Source organism: Pagrus pagrus, assembly GCF_965226575.1.
Source record: "Pagrus pagrus genome assembly, chromosome: 5".
Classification (NCBI taxonomy): domain Eukaryota; kingdom Metazoa; phylum Chordata; class Actinopteri; order Spariformes; family Sparidae; genus Pagrus; species Pagrus pagrus.
The window spans coordinates 16,324,006-16,338,004 of record NC_140189.1 but is presented as its reverse complement, the minus strand read 5'-3'; the positions used below and the strand labels follow the sequence as shown (position 1 = coordinate 16,338,004).

The 13,999-nt window shown below is 41.8% G+C and overlaps 1 protein-coding gene across 2 annotated transcripts in view; it reads left to right on the top strand.

The window, feature by feature from the left end:
• The window catches only part of tenm1 (teneurin transmembrane protein 1), a 192,607-nt gene that overhangs the window by 96,381 nt on the left and 82,227 nt on the right, over positions 1-13,999 (top strand). For both annotated transcript variants that reach the window (XM_084353147.1, XM_084353148.1), the window contains 3 exons: positions 4,957-5,159; positions 8,119-8,326; positions 13,284-13,385. In XM_084353147.1, coding sequence (XP_084209273.1) covers positions 4,957-5,159; positions 8,119-8,326; positions 13,284-13,385 — 513 coding nt within the window. The remainder of the gene's footprint in view (positions 1-4,956; positions 5,160-8,118; positions 8,327-13,283; positions 13,386-13,999) is intronic.

The window sequence follows — 13,999 nt, the reverse complement described above, 5'->3', positions numbered from 1 at the left end:
TTTGACCACTAACCCTTCATCATTGCCATCAAGGGCACGTCGTGCTTGATGGCAAACATGAATGCAACACTTTCATTGCCCCTTTAAACAGGCTCAACATTTTGAAATAAACCTTAATACATTTTTTGCTTACAACTTGCTTCGGCTGCCAACTAATGAGGAAAAGCATAAGAGCAGGTTTATGCGATGCTATTTATTTTCATCTTTGTTCTCAGTTACCGAAAGCAAGTGTGAATTTCAAGCTGCTTCTTGCTTATTAAAGCTACATGATGGCAAGGTGTGAAGAAATTTTACCTTGCCGCTCGCATATTGGCTTGTTTAAGCTTGTGTTCTCTTTGCCTGCCAAGTAGGAAAATAAAAGCAGGTTTGCTGTTGTGAAAGATATTTTTCAAAGAATGGTCTCAAGTTTTGTGATGAGGTACATGGGGTTACGGAGCGGGTGGAACGCCTTGATTGACAGCAGTAATCTGAGCAGCTGTTGAGGCCTGGAGGAGCCCCAGTCACCGTGAGATCCGCCTGGTTTCTGCGGGACTCCCAAAATGCCTCGATCCTCCCCTCTTTTTCCTGGAGCTGCACTATTATCCTCTTCTGCTGAGACAGAAAGAGAAAAGAGATGCAAGGAGGTTTTTTTCTTCTCTCTTGCATCAGCAGCTGTAACTTGACACCGGCAAACCGACTCTTTGGACATGGTCCTTTGCCTCCCCCTCCTCTTTTTTTGCTTTCTCCCTTCTACAACCTCCCTCCCTCCGTGTCTCACGGCCCACCACCCGTCCTCGCGGCTGACCTGAGCGCTGCTTTCTGTCCCAGTGTTGCATCAGACTCTGAGAGGCGCTATACAGTAATTAGCATCAGAAGGACCTGCCTGCTCATCTGCCCGCCAGCCTGCCAGTCAGCCTGCACGCCGGCTCGCCTGCGCGCCTGTCTGCCTGCCAGTGCTCTGCCAACTGCCATGCCCTATTCATGTCCTATTCATCTGTTGTTGAATAAAAGGCTGCTTTCCTCGGGACATCCATCCCTCTGCTGGCCTTTATTTTTTTATATATTTATTTATTTATTTTTTGTGGCGAGGCACAGGAGCGAGGATTAGCATTAAAAGGAATAGACTGCTGAGGTAGACTCAGCAGGAATGCATGAATGCATACCTCAGTTCTGCCAAGCTGCTTTTATTCTGTTCGGTAGAGATTTCAGTACAGGGACAATTTATGCTCCATACGGGACACCTGTCTCTTTTTTCCCTTTCATTACAAACCCTTTTTGAACTCTCCTTTTGTTCTCATCCCCCGCTCATGTTTCTCTCCCTTTGTCTTACTTCCTCTCTCTCCCTATCCTCCAGCTCTCTTGTCACAGCTCAGTCAAGTCCAATCAATTATCCAATTAATCAATTTACGTTTTCCAATCCCATAGTCCATAGAAGAAGAAGATAAAGGAGATAGAAGATAAAAAGAAAAATCAAATCCGCTGCCATTTATTAGCATGGTACTTGACATTGTGCCAGAGTTGGTTTTAAGAGTTAGAATTCTCTACAGCCATGCGAGCGGCTCTGTGATGCTACGTCAGCATGCAAACATTCTCACAATGACCATGTATACATGATGCTGTTTTGCAAGTATGTTTACGATCACTTAGCTTTTGAGCATGAACATATTTGAATATATTTGATGAAATACATCTTGAATGTGTGTTATTGATGAAGAAATTAAGAAAGCAACAGAGTAAGAGTCGAGCAAACAGCACGCTGGCTCTGTTTGCTCGTTAGGTAAAACAATTGATTCTTTCAAAATCAGAAATACTTTATTGATCCCCGAGGGGGAAATTGGTACATTACAGTAGCTCCTTTTAGAAAAGAAATGTAACTATAGAAAGATTGAATAAAAAAAGACTAGAGAAGTAGAAGAAATAAGAGTAAATATAAATGAAAATAAAATATACAAGTAGTAAGACAAAATGACTGTGTCACAGTGTCAATGCTATCATGCTGCTGTATAGCAGATGTAATGATATCCATGTTTACCATCTCAGTTTAATAAGCCGGTGTACCAGGTGGAATCTTGTGATTAATAAAGACGACACGGGCCAAGGTTGCCAGTTAAGTGTATTTACTCTGGTAATAGACAAACAGTTTTTTTCTTCTGAATCATGTATTTTCAGCAATGAGCGATACAGAAACACTTGTGTTACCGCGCACACACACACACACACACACACACAGCTTGGCATTCTTGATAAATAGGTATCCTTGATTAATAGCAGCTATTATGCTCAGATGAGGGCTTGAAAATTGTTTCTATGTTTTCATTCTTACTTTATTGAAGGTGATATGTTGTGGTTTCTTTCTTGTGACAAATGTACTTATTGTAGGTCGTTTTGGACAAAAGCGTCTGCTAAATGTAAATGTAGTATTTGGCTAACTTAGCTAGCAACATAGCCTACACGTTCACAGATCAGACGAGATGAACATGCAGATGTACAGTTGTATGAAATTCTTTGTCCATGTCTGAACTCCTCCAGGTACATGGCGTATGACGTTACATTTTGGGTTTTCTCCGTCTTATACTTCATTCTGCCTTACTTAGACCCGTTGTCCTCTTCTGTACACCTGTTTCAGTCATCTAGTTGTGGCAAAAGCACAACAAATTAATCGGTGCAAAAACAAGATGGCTGCCATCTTAGCCGAAACCTTCTACAACAAATCACGAGACAAAACTAGACAAAGTACAAAACCTCATCAAATGTTATGGTTCGAACTTGTTAATTTATGCTAAATAACTTTTGTAGATTGATGTCAGATAAAAAATTTAGTAATAGTAACAAGCCAGGATGGATCTAGATAGAAGGTACTCACTTGAGTACACTGGGATTTTTATTATCATTCATGCAATGTGAAAGTGAAATGTAGGTAACAGCTTTTTTATTGTTATGTGATACATTTACATGGCATATTTCTCTGTGAAGAGCAGAGAGATTGTTGAACGCATTAGTAGGACTAAACTCTGAGGCAACGGTTTTGTCTGATGATGGTGCTTATGCTCCTGGTGTGGAACAATTAAGTTATTAAGATTATGAATGATAATGAACACCAGTAACAGTTTTATACTTTGTTACACACTGGTAACTTTGAAAAGTAATGTATTCACATGCTTGCAATCCAAACGCATCTGTTTTTGCAGCATTTCAGACAGGCCAATAGATGTGACATATTCAAAGGAAAATTCAAATGATGCATTGTTTGCTAATTTCCTTTTTGCACAGCAATTTTCAGGGAAATTAACAGTTTAATACTTTGTTTCACATTGATGACTTTTCCCCATATGTGGACATCATTTCTTTCAAAAACTGCTTCCTGCTCAAGAATGATGCTTCGTTTCTGTAATTATCAGGTTCTACTAATCCCAATAAGCTAGGAGAAATTTAAAATGCATACTAAACAAGAGCTCAGGTCTCAGGAGATTAAAGGCAACCGCATATGTATTTAAAGTGACAGAACACTAGGCCGACATACACATCAGGTAAAGTAGCAAGTGGAAGCATTATCAACCATGTGACACTAGCATGCAAATATTTGCTAATTAGCTCTAAACATAATGAACAGTTGAGGCTGATAAGAATGTCAGAATTTGTTCAGGTATTTGGTCATGAAGCAAAGTATTTAAAAAACATTTTAAAAATGACGTGATAATTGTGCCAAATGAAGAGTTACTATAGGTCTCCTTCCCAAAATTCATCCAATATATCCTGAGGGGGACATAAATGTGCGTCCCAAATGTTTATGAAAATCCATCCAATTATTGTCATTTGACATTTTCACATCTCACTCAAAGCCGAAAATGTCAACCTCATGTTAGAGCGAGATTAAAAGTCAGGTAAATGACCAAAGTCATTTGGATTCATCCTCTAGGCACCATGAATGTCTGTACAAACCCACTGCAACCCATCCAGTAGTTGTTGAGACCTTTCAGTCTGAAAGTGTTGGACTGACCAACCGATAGAACAGAAGACCAACACTGCCATCCCTAAAGCCACGCCGCTAGCATGCTTCAAGAGGAACAGCATCAGTAGAAACAGGAGCTACTCACAGGCCTGCACTCTCTACCTCCCTATCTGTGTGACAGCACATGTGATATATTCAGGCTGGCCTGTGGGTGGGCATGGTGTCGCCATAATGGAGTGGTAAAGCTGCAAGGATTATGGATTGAGAGCGAGCGGCCTCGTCCATGAATCTGCCCCTAACTGTTCTCCTGCCTTTGTGGCCGTAACGATCGGCTGGCTCCCTTCTGTCACCGTATTTCCTCCATCTTAGTTTAGAAGCTGAGATATATCTCTCCATAAAGGCCGACACAAAGAGGGCTGGAGAGCCTCGCCTGCTCCGCGACACAAAAGACTCAGGCCTGGTGGTTGATAAAGGCTTATGGAGAGGAGAGGAGCTGATGGCCAGGGGACCGTTGGAAAGACCTATTCTCTTCACACACAAAAACATGCTCTCACTCAAGACACTATCTTTGTGCCGTGACGCTGTTTGTGAATGCGTGCGTGCATGTGTGCGTGCCCCTGCCCTCCTCGCTTTCTCTCCTCCACCTCTCTGTCTCTTTCCCTTTCACACACATGCTAACACACGCTCTCTTTCTCTCTTGTTAGAAGATGCTAATATAGCGCATGACAAAGCCCCAGTAGACAGCTCTCAGACAAAACACTTCCTTTCTAAAGCAGTTCATCTTTATGCAGAGCCTATCCAAACGATTGCCAAAGCAAGGTCTCTTGAAAAGCAGGATTTTCACCAGCGCTAAGTCATTCCCGACGCCTGTTCAGTCTCACTTCATTAGTATGGCCGCTGATCACACTGATGTTTGAGGACATCAGGTCGGTCATTAATTGCTCCCTCTGATACTGAATAGAGCTCTCTGTCTGCCTTGACAAATCTGTGACTTAACAATATCACGTGTCTCTGGTTTTTATCTGCAGAGAAATGGGTGCGAGGCCGGGCCATCGACCGCGGCGAGGTCGATGTTGGAACCCAACAGAGCCAGGCAATCCCACCTGGACTATTCTGGAGGTTTCATATGACTGTGCATCATCCAACTTACATCAAGTTCAACCTGTCTCTGTCACACAATGCACTGCTGGGGGTCTACGGACGCAGGAACATACCGCCTACACACACTCAGGTAATGGAGGATCCTGTTGGAGCATGCTGTTCGCCCAGATGGGCTTGTTTGCCGAGGCACCACAGTAACACATCCACGCTGATGCATTTCTTTTTTTCTTTTGGCCTTTCATCCGCACTAAGGCAGCGTTTTTATCTGAGCTGACACAAATGTGCCAGAAGTCTCCTCAAGTGCTTTTTTAAGACAGTTATGTATATAGCATTATAATTTTGCCCTGATCCTGATTATGTGATGGGATATTTTAAACACATTTACAAATGTTTAAGAACAAAAAATATAATTGTAGAGAAAATATCATCTTGCAAGAGACGTTAAGTATCAGTCCAGATTGCGTTACAGTCAGCCAATCAGGAAATCTGAGTCATTTATTCACGATTAATAGTTTTTTCTCCAACTGGATTACTTTGCAGCATTTTTCTGTAAATATAGAGGTGAAAACTGCAATTACTTGTCTAGTGAAATTATTTTCTTCTAACCTAACATGCCAGATGGTTTGTTACACATAACCATCTTGAAAGGCGGTGCTAGAAACTTGTTGATAAAGGGCAGACACTTTAATGAAATACTTGGCATGTGATTGGAAGAACCATCTGTCTATCACCTTCTATCACAGGCTACTTTCAACCAATCAGATAAACAGAAGGAGAGTGCAACCACCAGCAGAGCCAGTTGGTAAATTAAATTCTTACTGAAGTTTGTCAAGAGAAGAGCGAGAACATCTTTTCCGTCGAGAAAAGGACTTAGTGGCATTATTTGCTCTTCTCTCAATGAAATATAATCTCCCGATTGTTCACTTGTAATAGATCGCGGATAGCATTAAAGTAAGAAATGCTAAAATGGGATGAAGTCGATGTGTGGGAAACACTGCTCTTTCCAACAGTTGCTTCTCTCGCTGTTCCTCACGCCCATAGCTGCTGTCTCTAGCTGCTGGTAGTTTCATCAAAGAGCACTGATTGGTTCCTCGCCTGTGTGTTCGTTCACAAGCGCATAGCTTGAAGCTTGGCGAGATGGATTTGTGAGATTACATAATCATGAATCCAGCTGCCTTCCAAGCCAAATTTCATTCAGTTCAGTCCAAAGATTTACATTCACTGACCTTGCAGTTTGATTTTTTTCTTTTTGAAACTCAAGTGCATCACGATTCAAGTGCATTACACTACATAAAACGGCAAGTGAGTGCATCACCGTTCATATAGCGTGAGGTTTAGTGGTTCTGACTGTCTCCAGTCCAGTTGTGAGTTCAATATGTGGCTGGTTCAAGCTGTCCCGTTCAGATCATGCCTACATAAGCACTATTTCCCATTGTACCTGTGGCGGAGAGAACTTTTGGTGATGTAAAGTAAAAAATGCTAAAATGGGAGCAAAGCCTATGTGTGGGAAACACACAACACAGCTCAGAACATTATGTTTCTGTGGTTGTCATACTGGCTGTAAGCTGTTACCATGCAGTAACCCTATGTATCAGGGTTGAGCTGACAGCTGTGCTAAAGAATATTGATTCAATCAGTGACAATGTTGGATTCAGTATAGTACGTTCTGTACAGTTAGTGTTTAAGACTTGGTCTCTAGCTGCAAGAGAAGTGCGTAAGCAGTGGGCAAATGGAAAATAAGCATGCCACAGCCACACATCTCTACCTTGCTATCATGGCTAGTTAAGTTCCTCAGCCAGAGGTGAGGCACACATTTAACTCGACAGATGTATGCCTGCTCACACAGGTCAGGGATTGCACAGCAGTGAGTGGTAAAGAAAACAACTTCCTGTCACCTCTAACCTCATATGTGATCACGCATTTTAAATGTCACTTAAGCCTGTCACACAACACAGGTGTCAATAAACTGCATTTATGCTTGCTTGTCAAGTTTGCGAGCATGATATATTTAATCAGTATCTTTGTGTAGCAAGGCAGAAACTGCTGTCTGCCTGTTTAGCAGGTAGCATTTAATGAGCCATGAGCAATTCACTCTTTTATACTTAAAATACGTAAATGAGTAATTAAATTGTGAGCTAAACTGTACTAAAACACAGTCGAAGAGATGATGGAAAACAGAAGTTTCACTTGTTGAGGCTCTGAAGAGCAATCAGGCTCTTTCTGTCACACTCCTGCCAGATGTCTGACTGTGATGCAAAATTTTGTTGCTCATGAGCTATAAGAACAGGAGGAGATTTAGCTACTTTCCCCACGTGGACAGAGATCTCCACATATACATCTTCAAAAATGTGGATGCATCTCATTTTTACAAGGAAAACAGCATTTCTGATTTAGTCGTCTCAGCGTGGATTGAATCTGTCTGAGACACATCTCCGGAGACAATACAGGCATACGTTGCACACAGCGTCGAACAGCACTGTGCCATGCGAGAGGCACGTATACATACAAAAATACAACGCACACTGAGTCATCTGCTTTTTAACATCAGTGCGTCCCTGCTCTTGCCTGCATGAAGAGGTCTAATTAGCTGTTTTTGACACTAGCGTGACACACAGCCCTCAGGGGGAATAAGACTCAGCGAGCGCTCGCTAGTTCAAGGAGGTTTTAGAATGGAGAGGAGAGGGAGGGAGGGAGGGAGAGAGGAGGGTGGTGGGGAAAGTTAAAGAGAGAGAGAGAAGCATGGACAGGTTTAGACAAATGAAATAATAGTTTGTTCCATGTGAGACCCTGGGTGGGAACATCTGCCCATGCTTTTAGCAGTATGTGTAGTTTTTGAACTGACTGACGTGGGACGTGCTGTCATGGATGACATGGATTTCCTTTTTTTCCCTTCGGGTTCCTGTTTCACAATTCACATCTGGCATTTAATGCTAATGCTAACTTATGTATGCAGGCAGCTTTCCAATAGCATTCAATTGGCCCACCCAACAACAGCCACACACTGCACAAGTCGTATTTATGCAGGTTTTGCGAATTCCTGTCTTGCTCATCTCAATTGGATAACATTGTTGTTGTCTGGTTGTGTCTAGTTCGACTTTGTGAAACTGCTGGACGGGAAGGCGCTGCCCAGGTCCTTGACCGATCCCGTCTCGACCGCCAAAGCTCCAAAAGGCCTGCTGCTGAGCGGCCTCCAAGAAACAGGATTCATTGAGTACATGGACCCCGGCACCTGGCACCTCGCTCTCTACAACGACGGACGCAACCTGGAGCAAGTGTTACTGCACAGCACTCCCATAGGTGAGGAGAATAAGCAAACTGGTAGCTTTTCTTTCCCGTGTACCAAAGGCATTTATGCTGGGTTGCACCAACATGGATTAATTTAATCTAAGATTAGCTCTAATTAGAGTTAAGCAACACTAGAGTTAAAATGAGTTAGCGTAGCTTAGCTGCTAGCTAAATAGTTAGCTTAGTTACACCATGTACGTTTTTAGCTGTTTCAGGAGTCGGGTTAAGTTACCGCTGGTGAAACCCAACATTTCCTGATTTTGCTATTTCAAAATAAAAGCTTTTAACTAACAAAATGACAGGGGTCTTTTATTGTGAAGACTTTAAAGGAAATGAAACGTTAGTGGAGCTTTGTTGGCGTTAGCATGAATATTTGTTCTCTTTTTATAGTTAAAAAATGGTGCTGTGTGTGCTTTTCTTTGTTTACATCCCAGGGTTGCTTCACTCTTTTGTCCTCTCTCCAATTTCATCTGTTCATATGCAAAAAAACATAAGGACACGACGGCCTCGAGTGATTTGAAACTCATTGACATTTAAAGGAAACTTTTCCTGATATAAGAGTGAGTTTGGCATGGCAAGAGACAGCCGTTAGAAAGGGGAGGACAGCTGCGGTAGTAATGACAGGGCTTGCTAACTGCAGCTCATTGCTATGACACACACGGATGGCAGTGTAAATTGAAGGATGTGAATAATGCAAGAGTACGTGGCTGAATATAGACAAGTGGATAATTACAAGGGCAGTTTCTTCACTCCCACTTTGCCCAGTGCTCCTTAAGAGAATACAGTGTTGAAATAACAAAAAAAAAAGTGTTGGGAAATGTAGTAGCACAGTGGCATCACAAGGGGGGACTTTATAATTTATATGTAGCAGATAGGTAATAGAGCAATTACGAAGCGTGCAAATATGTGATGAATAGATATAATGAGAAGCACTCCATGACACAGACTTCATTTTGGGATTTTTGTCCCGTTGATCTTTAACTGCCCATGCATTATTTAGTTTTGAAGTTATTCAGTAAATCATCTGGAAGACTGCACGGCGCGTTCTTGCTACTAAATGTGAGTATCAGCGACCTCTTCAAAGCCAGAGTTGTAAGCCAGTGGTTAAACATCTTCATAGTACCAAAACATTGCACTGAAGACATCTTTCATCTCATATTGACAGAGTTCTTTATACAATGAGTGACAGCATGCGACGGCTAAACACAGATTTTATTTCAGAGCTGTCAAACATTTGTTGACTCGCGTGCTTGTCTGTAAAGTCGGGAATACACCAGACCTATTTTTAAATCACGTATTTCGTGCTAAACAGGAAACAGCAGCGCTTGCAAAGAGTTAACGTTCCCTTTTCCCTCTTCAATAATCAAAACAAATATAGACACAACAGATGGGCTCAGAATAGCAGCCTTTAGTCCACTTAGGTTTTTCAGATAATTCATCAAGTGATTCAGCTTGAAAGAGGAAAATAATATTAATGGATTGATGTCAGAGTTCATTTCACTGCCCATTTGCACCTCTAACGAGGGGTTACAGACGCACACTGCATTGTTTTGGAGGCAGAAAATCAAAACTACTGAGCCTCAGTACAATAAATTCTAATAAGAGAAACAGTATGCTGAGGCCCAGAGTGCAGCTTTATGGGGAGATGAGGGAGAAATGAGATGATCTCTGTCGGGAAATTGAGCTTTTCCGCAGCTACTCGTAACCAGATACAACAAAGAAACAGCGAGTATAAATAAGGAAAAGACTGTTGTAGAAATGTAGAAATAAAATAAAATCAATACAGTGTGTGAGTATGACAAGAAGTAAAATATGAGAGGATGAAGAATATGAAGCAATACATGAAATAAGGCTGATGCGCAAAAATATGCTTATTTTCACAGAAACAAGGGGGCGTATATATGTAAAACATGTGTTTGTGTTTTAAAACATTTCCCGGAGTAATGAGGAATGTGACCACATGAGACAGAAAACGTCAAAATATATATTCACTTTAATCATCGTCTTCTGAAAGGTAAAAGGAAGAAAGGAGTAAGTTATGGCAGAACAACCAAAGCCACATGTGTCTGGTCATCTGATAGCTGACAGCTGATAGTTGACCTGTATCAGTCAGAAGACATTATGTTGCTCTTTAGTCCACCTCACAGATCGACACAAACAGACACAGACACAGAAAAACACACACACATACACACTCTGCATTGCCAACAGTGGTTTCTTGTTCTAATCCCTCTAATCTTGTTCTAATTGTGGATCTCTGTTTCTGGTTATGTTGAAAAAAAAAAGAAAACAGAATAGAAAACTTAATTTCAAGGTATTTTTCCTTAATATTACTGAAAATGTGTTTGTTAAAATGTTTTAAACAAATTGCGAAGAGGTGACTCGCATCCTTGAGCGATTTCTACCTATCAAAGAGGGGACTTTCATACACTGCACTGGAGCTGTCTATATTAATTCTCCCACCTAATGAGAGTTTATTTACTGTAAAGACTTTCATTGTTTCTTTCAAAAGTTAATCATTTAACTCTATGTCAATATTGATATACAGTATGCACACACACACACGCACAGCATCCAGTTACGTCTTATCTCGGTGCTGCTGCTGAGTAGGGCGGACAATTGACGGCGCAAATGCTGATATACTGTAATATATGCTCATATGTGTATACACTGTAGTCATTTCTCAGTGATTCTCACTGTCAAGCACAGATGTTGAAAAAAAAGACTAAAAGGTGCGAGAACATCCTCTGATTTCAAATGGACTCCATTATGTGGATTCGGATTGAATTTCCAAACACATTTTCTCCATTTCGTGCTGGAAAAAAAAAAGCAGCAGCAGATGCAGAGAAAACCTTTTTTCCCTCCTCCTCCACCGTTATTGACATTTACATGTGACCCACGAAAGCTCCAGCTTAATGGTTTCTGCCATTTCGCCACCTCCACTCCATCCCCATCTTCTTTAATTCTACTCAGCCCGTGCCCAGGCAGAGAGTGGCGCTTCCTGCAGGGCTATTAATTATGCATAATTGCTATACTTCAGCTGTCATCTCACTCTCGAATATTATATCTTTTACACAATGGCAATCAAAGTGTGAGGGAAAAGTTTCATGTATAACTTTTTAACAAAATAGATGATAAACAAAAAAAAAAAAAGTGGTGTGGCCAACGGCTGGATACTTCTAGTTAGCTGAGCAGCCATTTCATTTTTTCATAAAATTCATAAAGCCCAAGGGTCATAAAGCATGGCTGAAACTTTACAGGCTCATAAAGTACAATTGGAATGCTTATTTGACCAATCAGATCACTTGGCTGGAAGCACCTATTTTATAATAGCATTTAACTGCAATAACTTATGGCATGAGTGATTTCTAACTGGAAAGGTTTAGTCGGTGGAAAGAAGCGAGTGGGTGTCTCACGGATGCCTACACACAGGGCACACACACAGGCGCTATATACTGTAACAATTAAACACACGGCTCACCATACATTACCTGGTAATTGCCTGGAGATTTTTATAGTAGAGACATTGACCTGAAAGATACAGAGCTTATATCACTGTGACAACCCTGTACCTTACAGCCTCATGAGGCTCTCCGACTCGTCTCCTCTGGATTAGAAGGAACTTCGTGACCCTGCAGAAGAGTTTTTGTTCATTGCATGTGTCAGGTGCCAGATACAATATCAGAATTTGTGCATGTGGATTTTTTTTTTTTTATTTCAAGAGTGGGAGAAAGAGATAGGGTTTGTGAGTCCTCCTGACTGTGTGGGAGAAAAGATGATTGCCACTCCCTCTCTCCATCAGAGTGACGATGACAGGTGATGGAGGTGAAAATGACTTTGGTTTCTGTAGTGATGCGCCGCTGTGGAGGATAACGCTGTGCTGTCGGCTACTGGCAGGGCCTGTCTCATTAGCATGTGTCACATGTACCTCGAGGCGGTCGTCACGTAATAACTTTGTGTGTGCATGTGTTTGTAAATGTGTGCGTGCGCGCGAGAGAGACCATGCCAATGAAGGATTTGTCATCCATGCTCCCTGAACAGAGCGAGCCAGGGGAGCGCAGCGCTTTGACTCTGGAGTCGACGTCCTTCCAGAGGAGCCACGCAGGACGGCGCGGGGTCAAATAAAGGATGACACCCACGACACCCATTTTAATTACTCTATCTAGCTTCGATAGAGCTCGCCTGGCACAAGGCAACCGGCAGCACAGTTCAGATCCTCTGGCTACCACCAGAATGTGCCATATCGAGTAGAGCTGACACAGCTTATATAATGCTCTAAAAGCACAGGAGTGTTCTCCCTCTTTATCTGTCTTTGCCATGCAGTCTGTAGAATGAGCTCTGACATGATGGACATATCAATGGGAGAAAAGGAGAACGGTAAAAGGAAGGCAGCTAATTGCAGTGTGATGGAGGGATATGATGAAACCTATAAAGCCTACAGAAGGATATGATGAAACACGCGTATCCAGATGAGACGAAGCACTAGTCGGAACAAGCATCACATTGATCTTTGCAGCGCGGAGAGCGTAGCTACCATGGCGACGCAGTGTTATCCATTCCCCCACTAAGTTGCGCGCTCACAATGTCAGATTTTATGTTGCTCAGTCTCGTTCCAAACTGCGCCCCTTGTAAACAGTTTGTTGATTAGGCCCTGATGTTTGTAAATTTGCGTGCAGTGTGTTTCCAACCTGTAATGCAGTATAATGTGCTTAGTGCTACTGAGTGTAAGTGAGTGCTTGGCCATTCCCCAGAGAGTGATAGCAGCTGGATCAGACTAATCTAATATAGCCCCTGAGTCTGGGGAGCCATCCATTGCTTATCAGATCTCTCATTCAATAACAGAGAGCGATGCCAGCTTATGGAGTTACTTGTGGAATATTTTCAAGTTTAGTCTTTTGGGTTTGTTGTCCTTCTGCCTTTTCATGTCTGATTAGTGAATGTGTGTAAATGTTTGTGTGTGGTTGTGCAGACTCAATGGATGGCTGCTCCACCGACTGTAATGGAAACGGAGAGTGTGTGGCTGGACACTGCCACTGCTTCGCTGGATTCTTGGGTCCAGACTGTGCCAAAGGTAAGATATCAAGATCACTGTCAAGATATCTGATAAGTCAAGTCATGTTACTTTTATTGATATAGTGCATTTAGAAACAGGAGTTGGCCCAAAGGCTCAGTAATTTAATATAGCTTGAACAGGACATCTGCAAGGGACTATTTTCAGCCGTTAATACGCTTTTGGTTCAGTTGTACTATTTACTGCACCAGAACATTGTAAAGCAGACTCTTAAATTATGTTGGGACCTTTCTTCACCTTAACTACAGAAGGAATCAGGCCTGTATTCAATAAAACTGGCCTATAAAATAAACACCGCCTTTTTCCTTGTTTCCCCTGCCTTATAATAATATTTTTTTTCTCATTTTAGTCAGACTGCCTTCCTGTTTTTTCTAATGTGCTTCCATTATAATCTAATGTTGATGCTGTTTTCTGTTAATGAAAATTCAACATTTCCTCCATGTTGACCTGTGGTCCTGATAAATTCAGTATAATGCACAACTCCACAGTACCAATTCCATTAGTCCACCGCCAGACCAGGCGCACTCAACAATAATTCTTTCTCTATTTCCCGCTGCTTCCATTCTGCTGTTTTTCCAAGCGCTGTCAATAAAACTTCCCACACATGCGTTTCT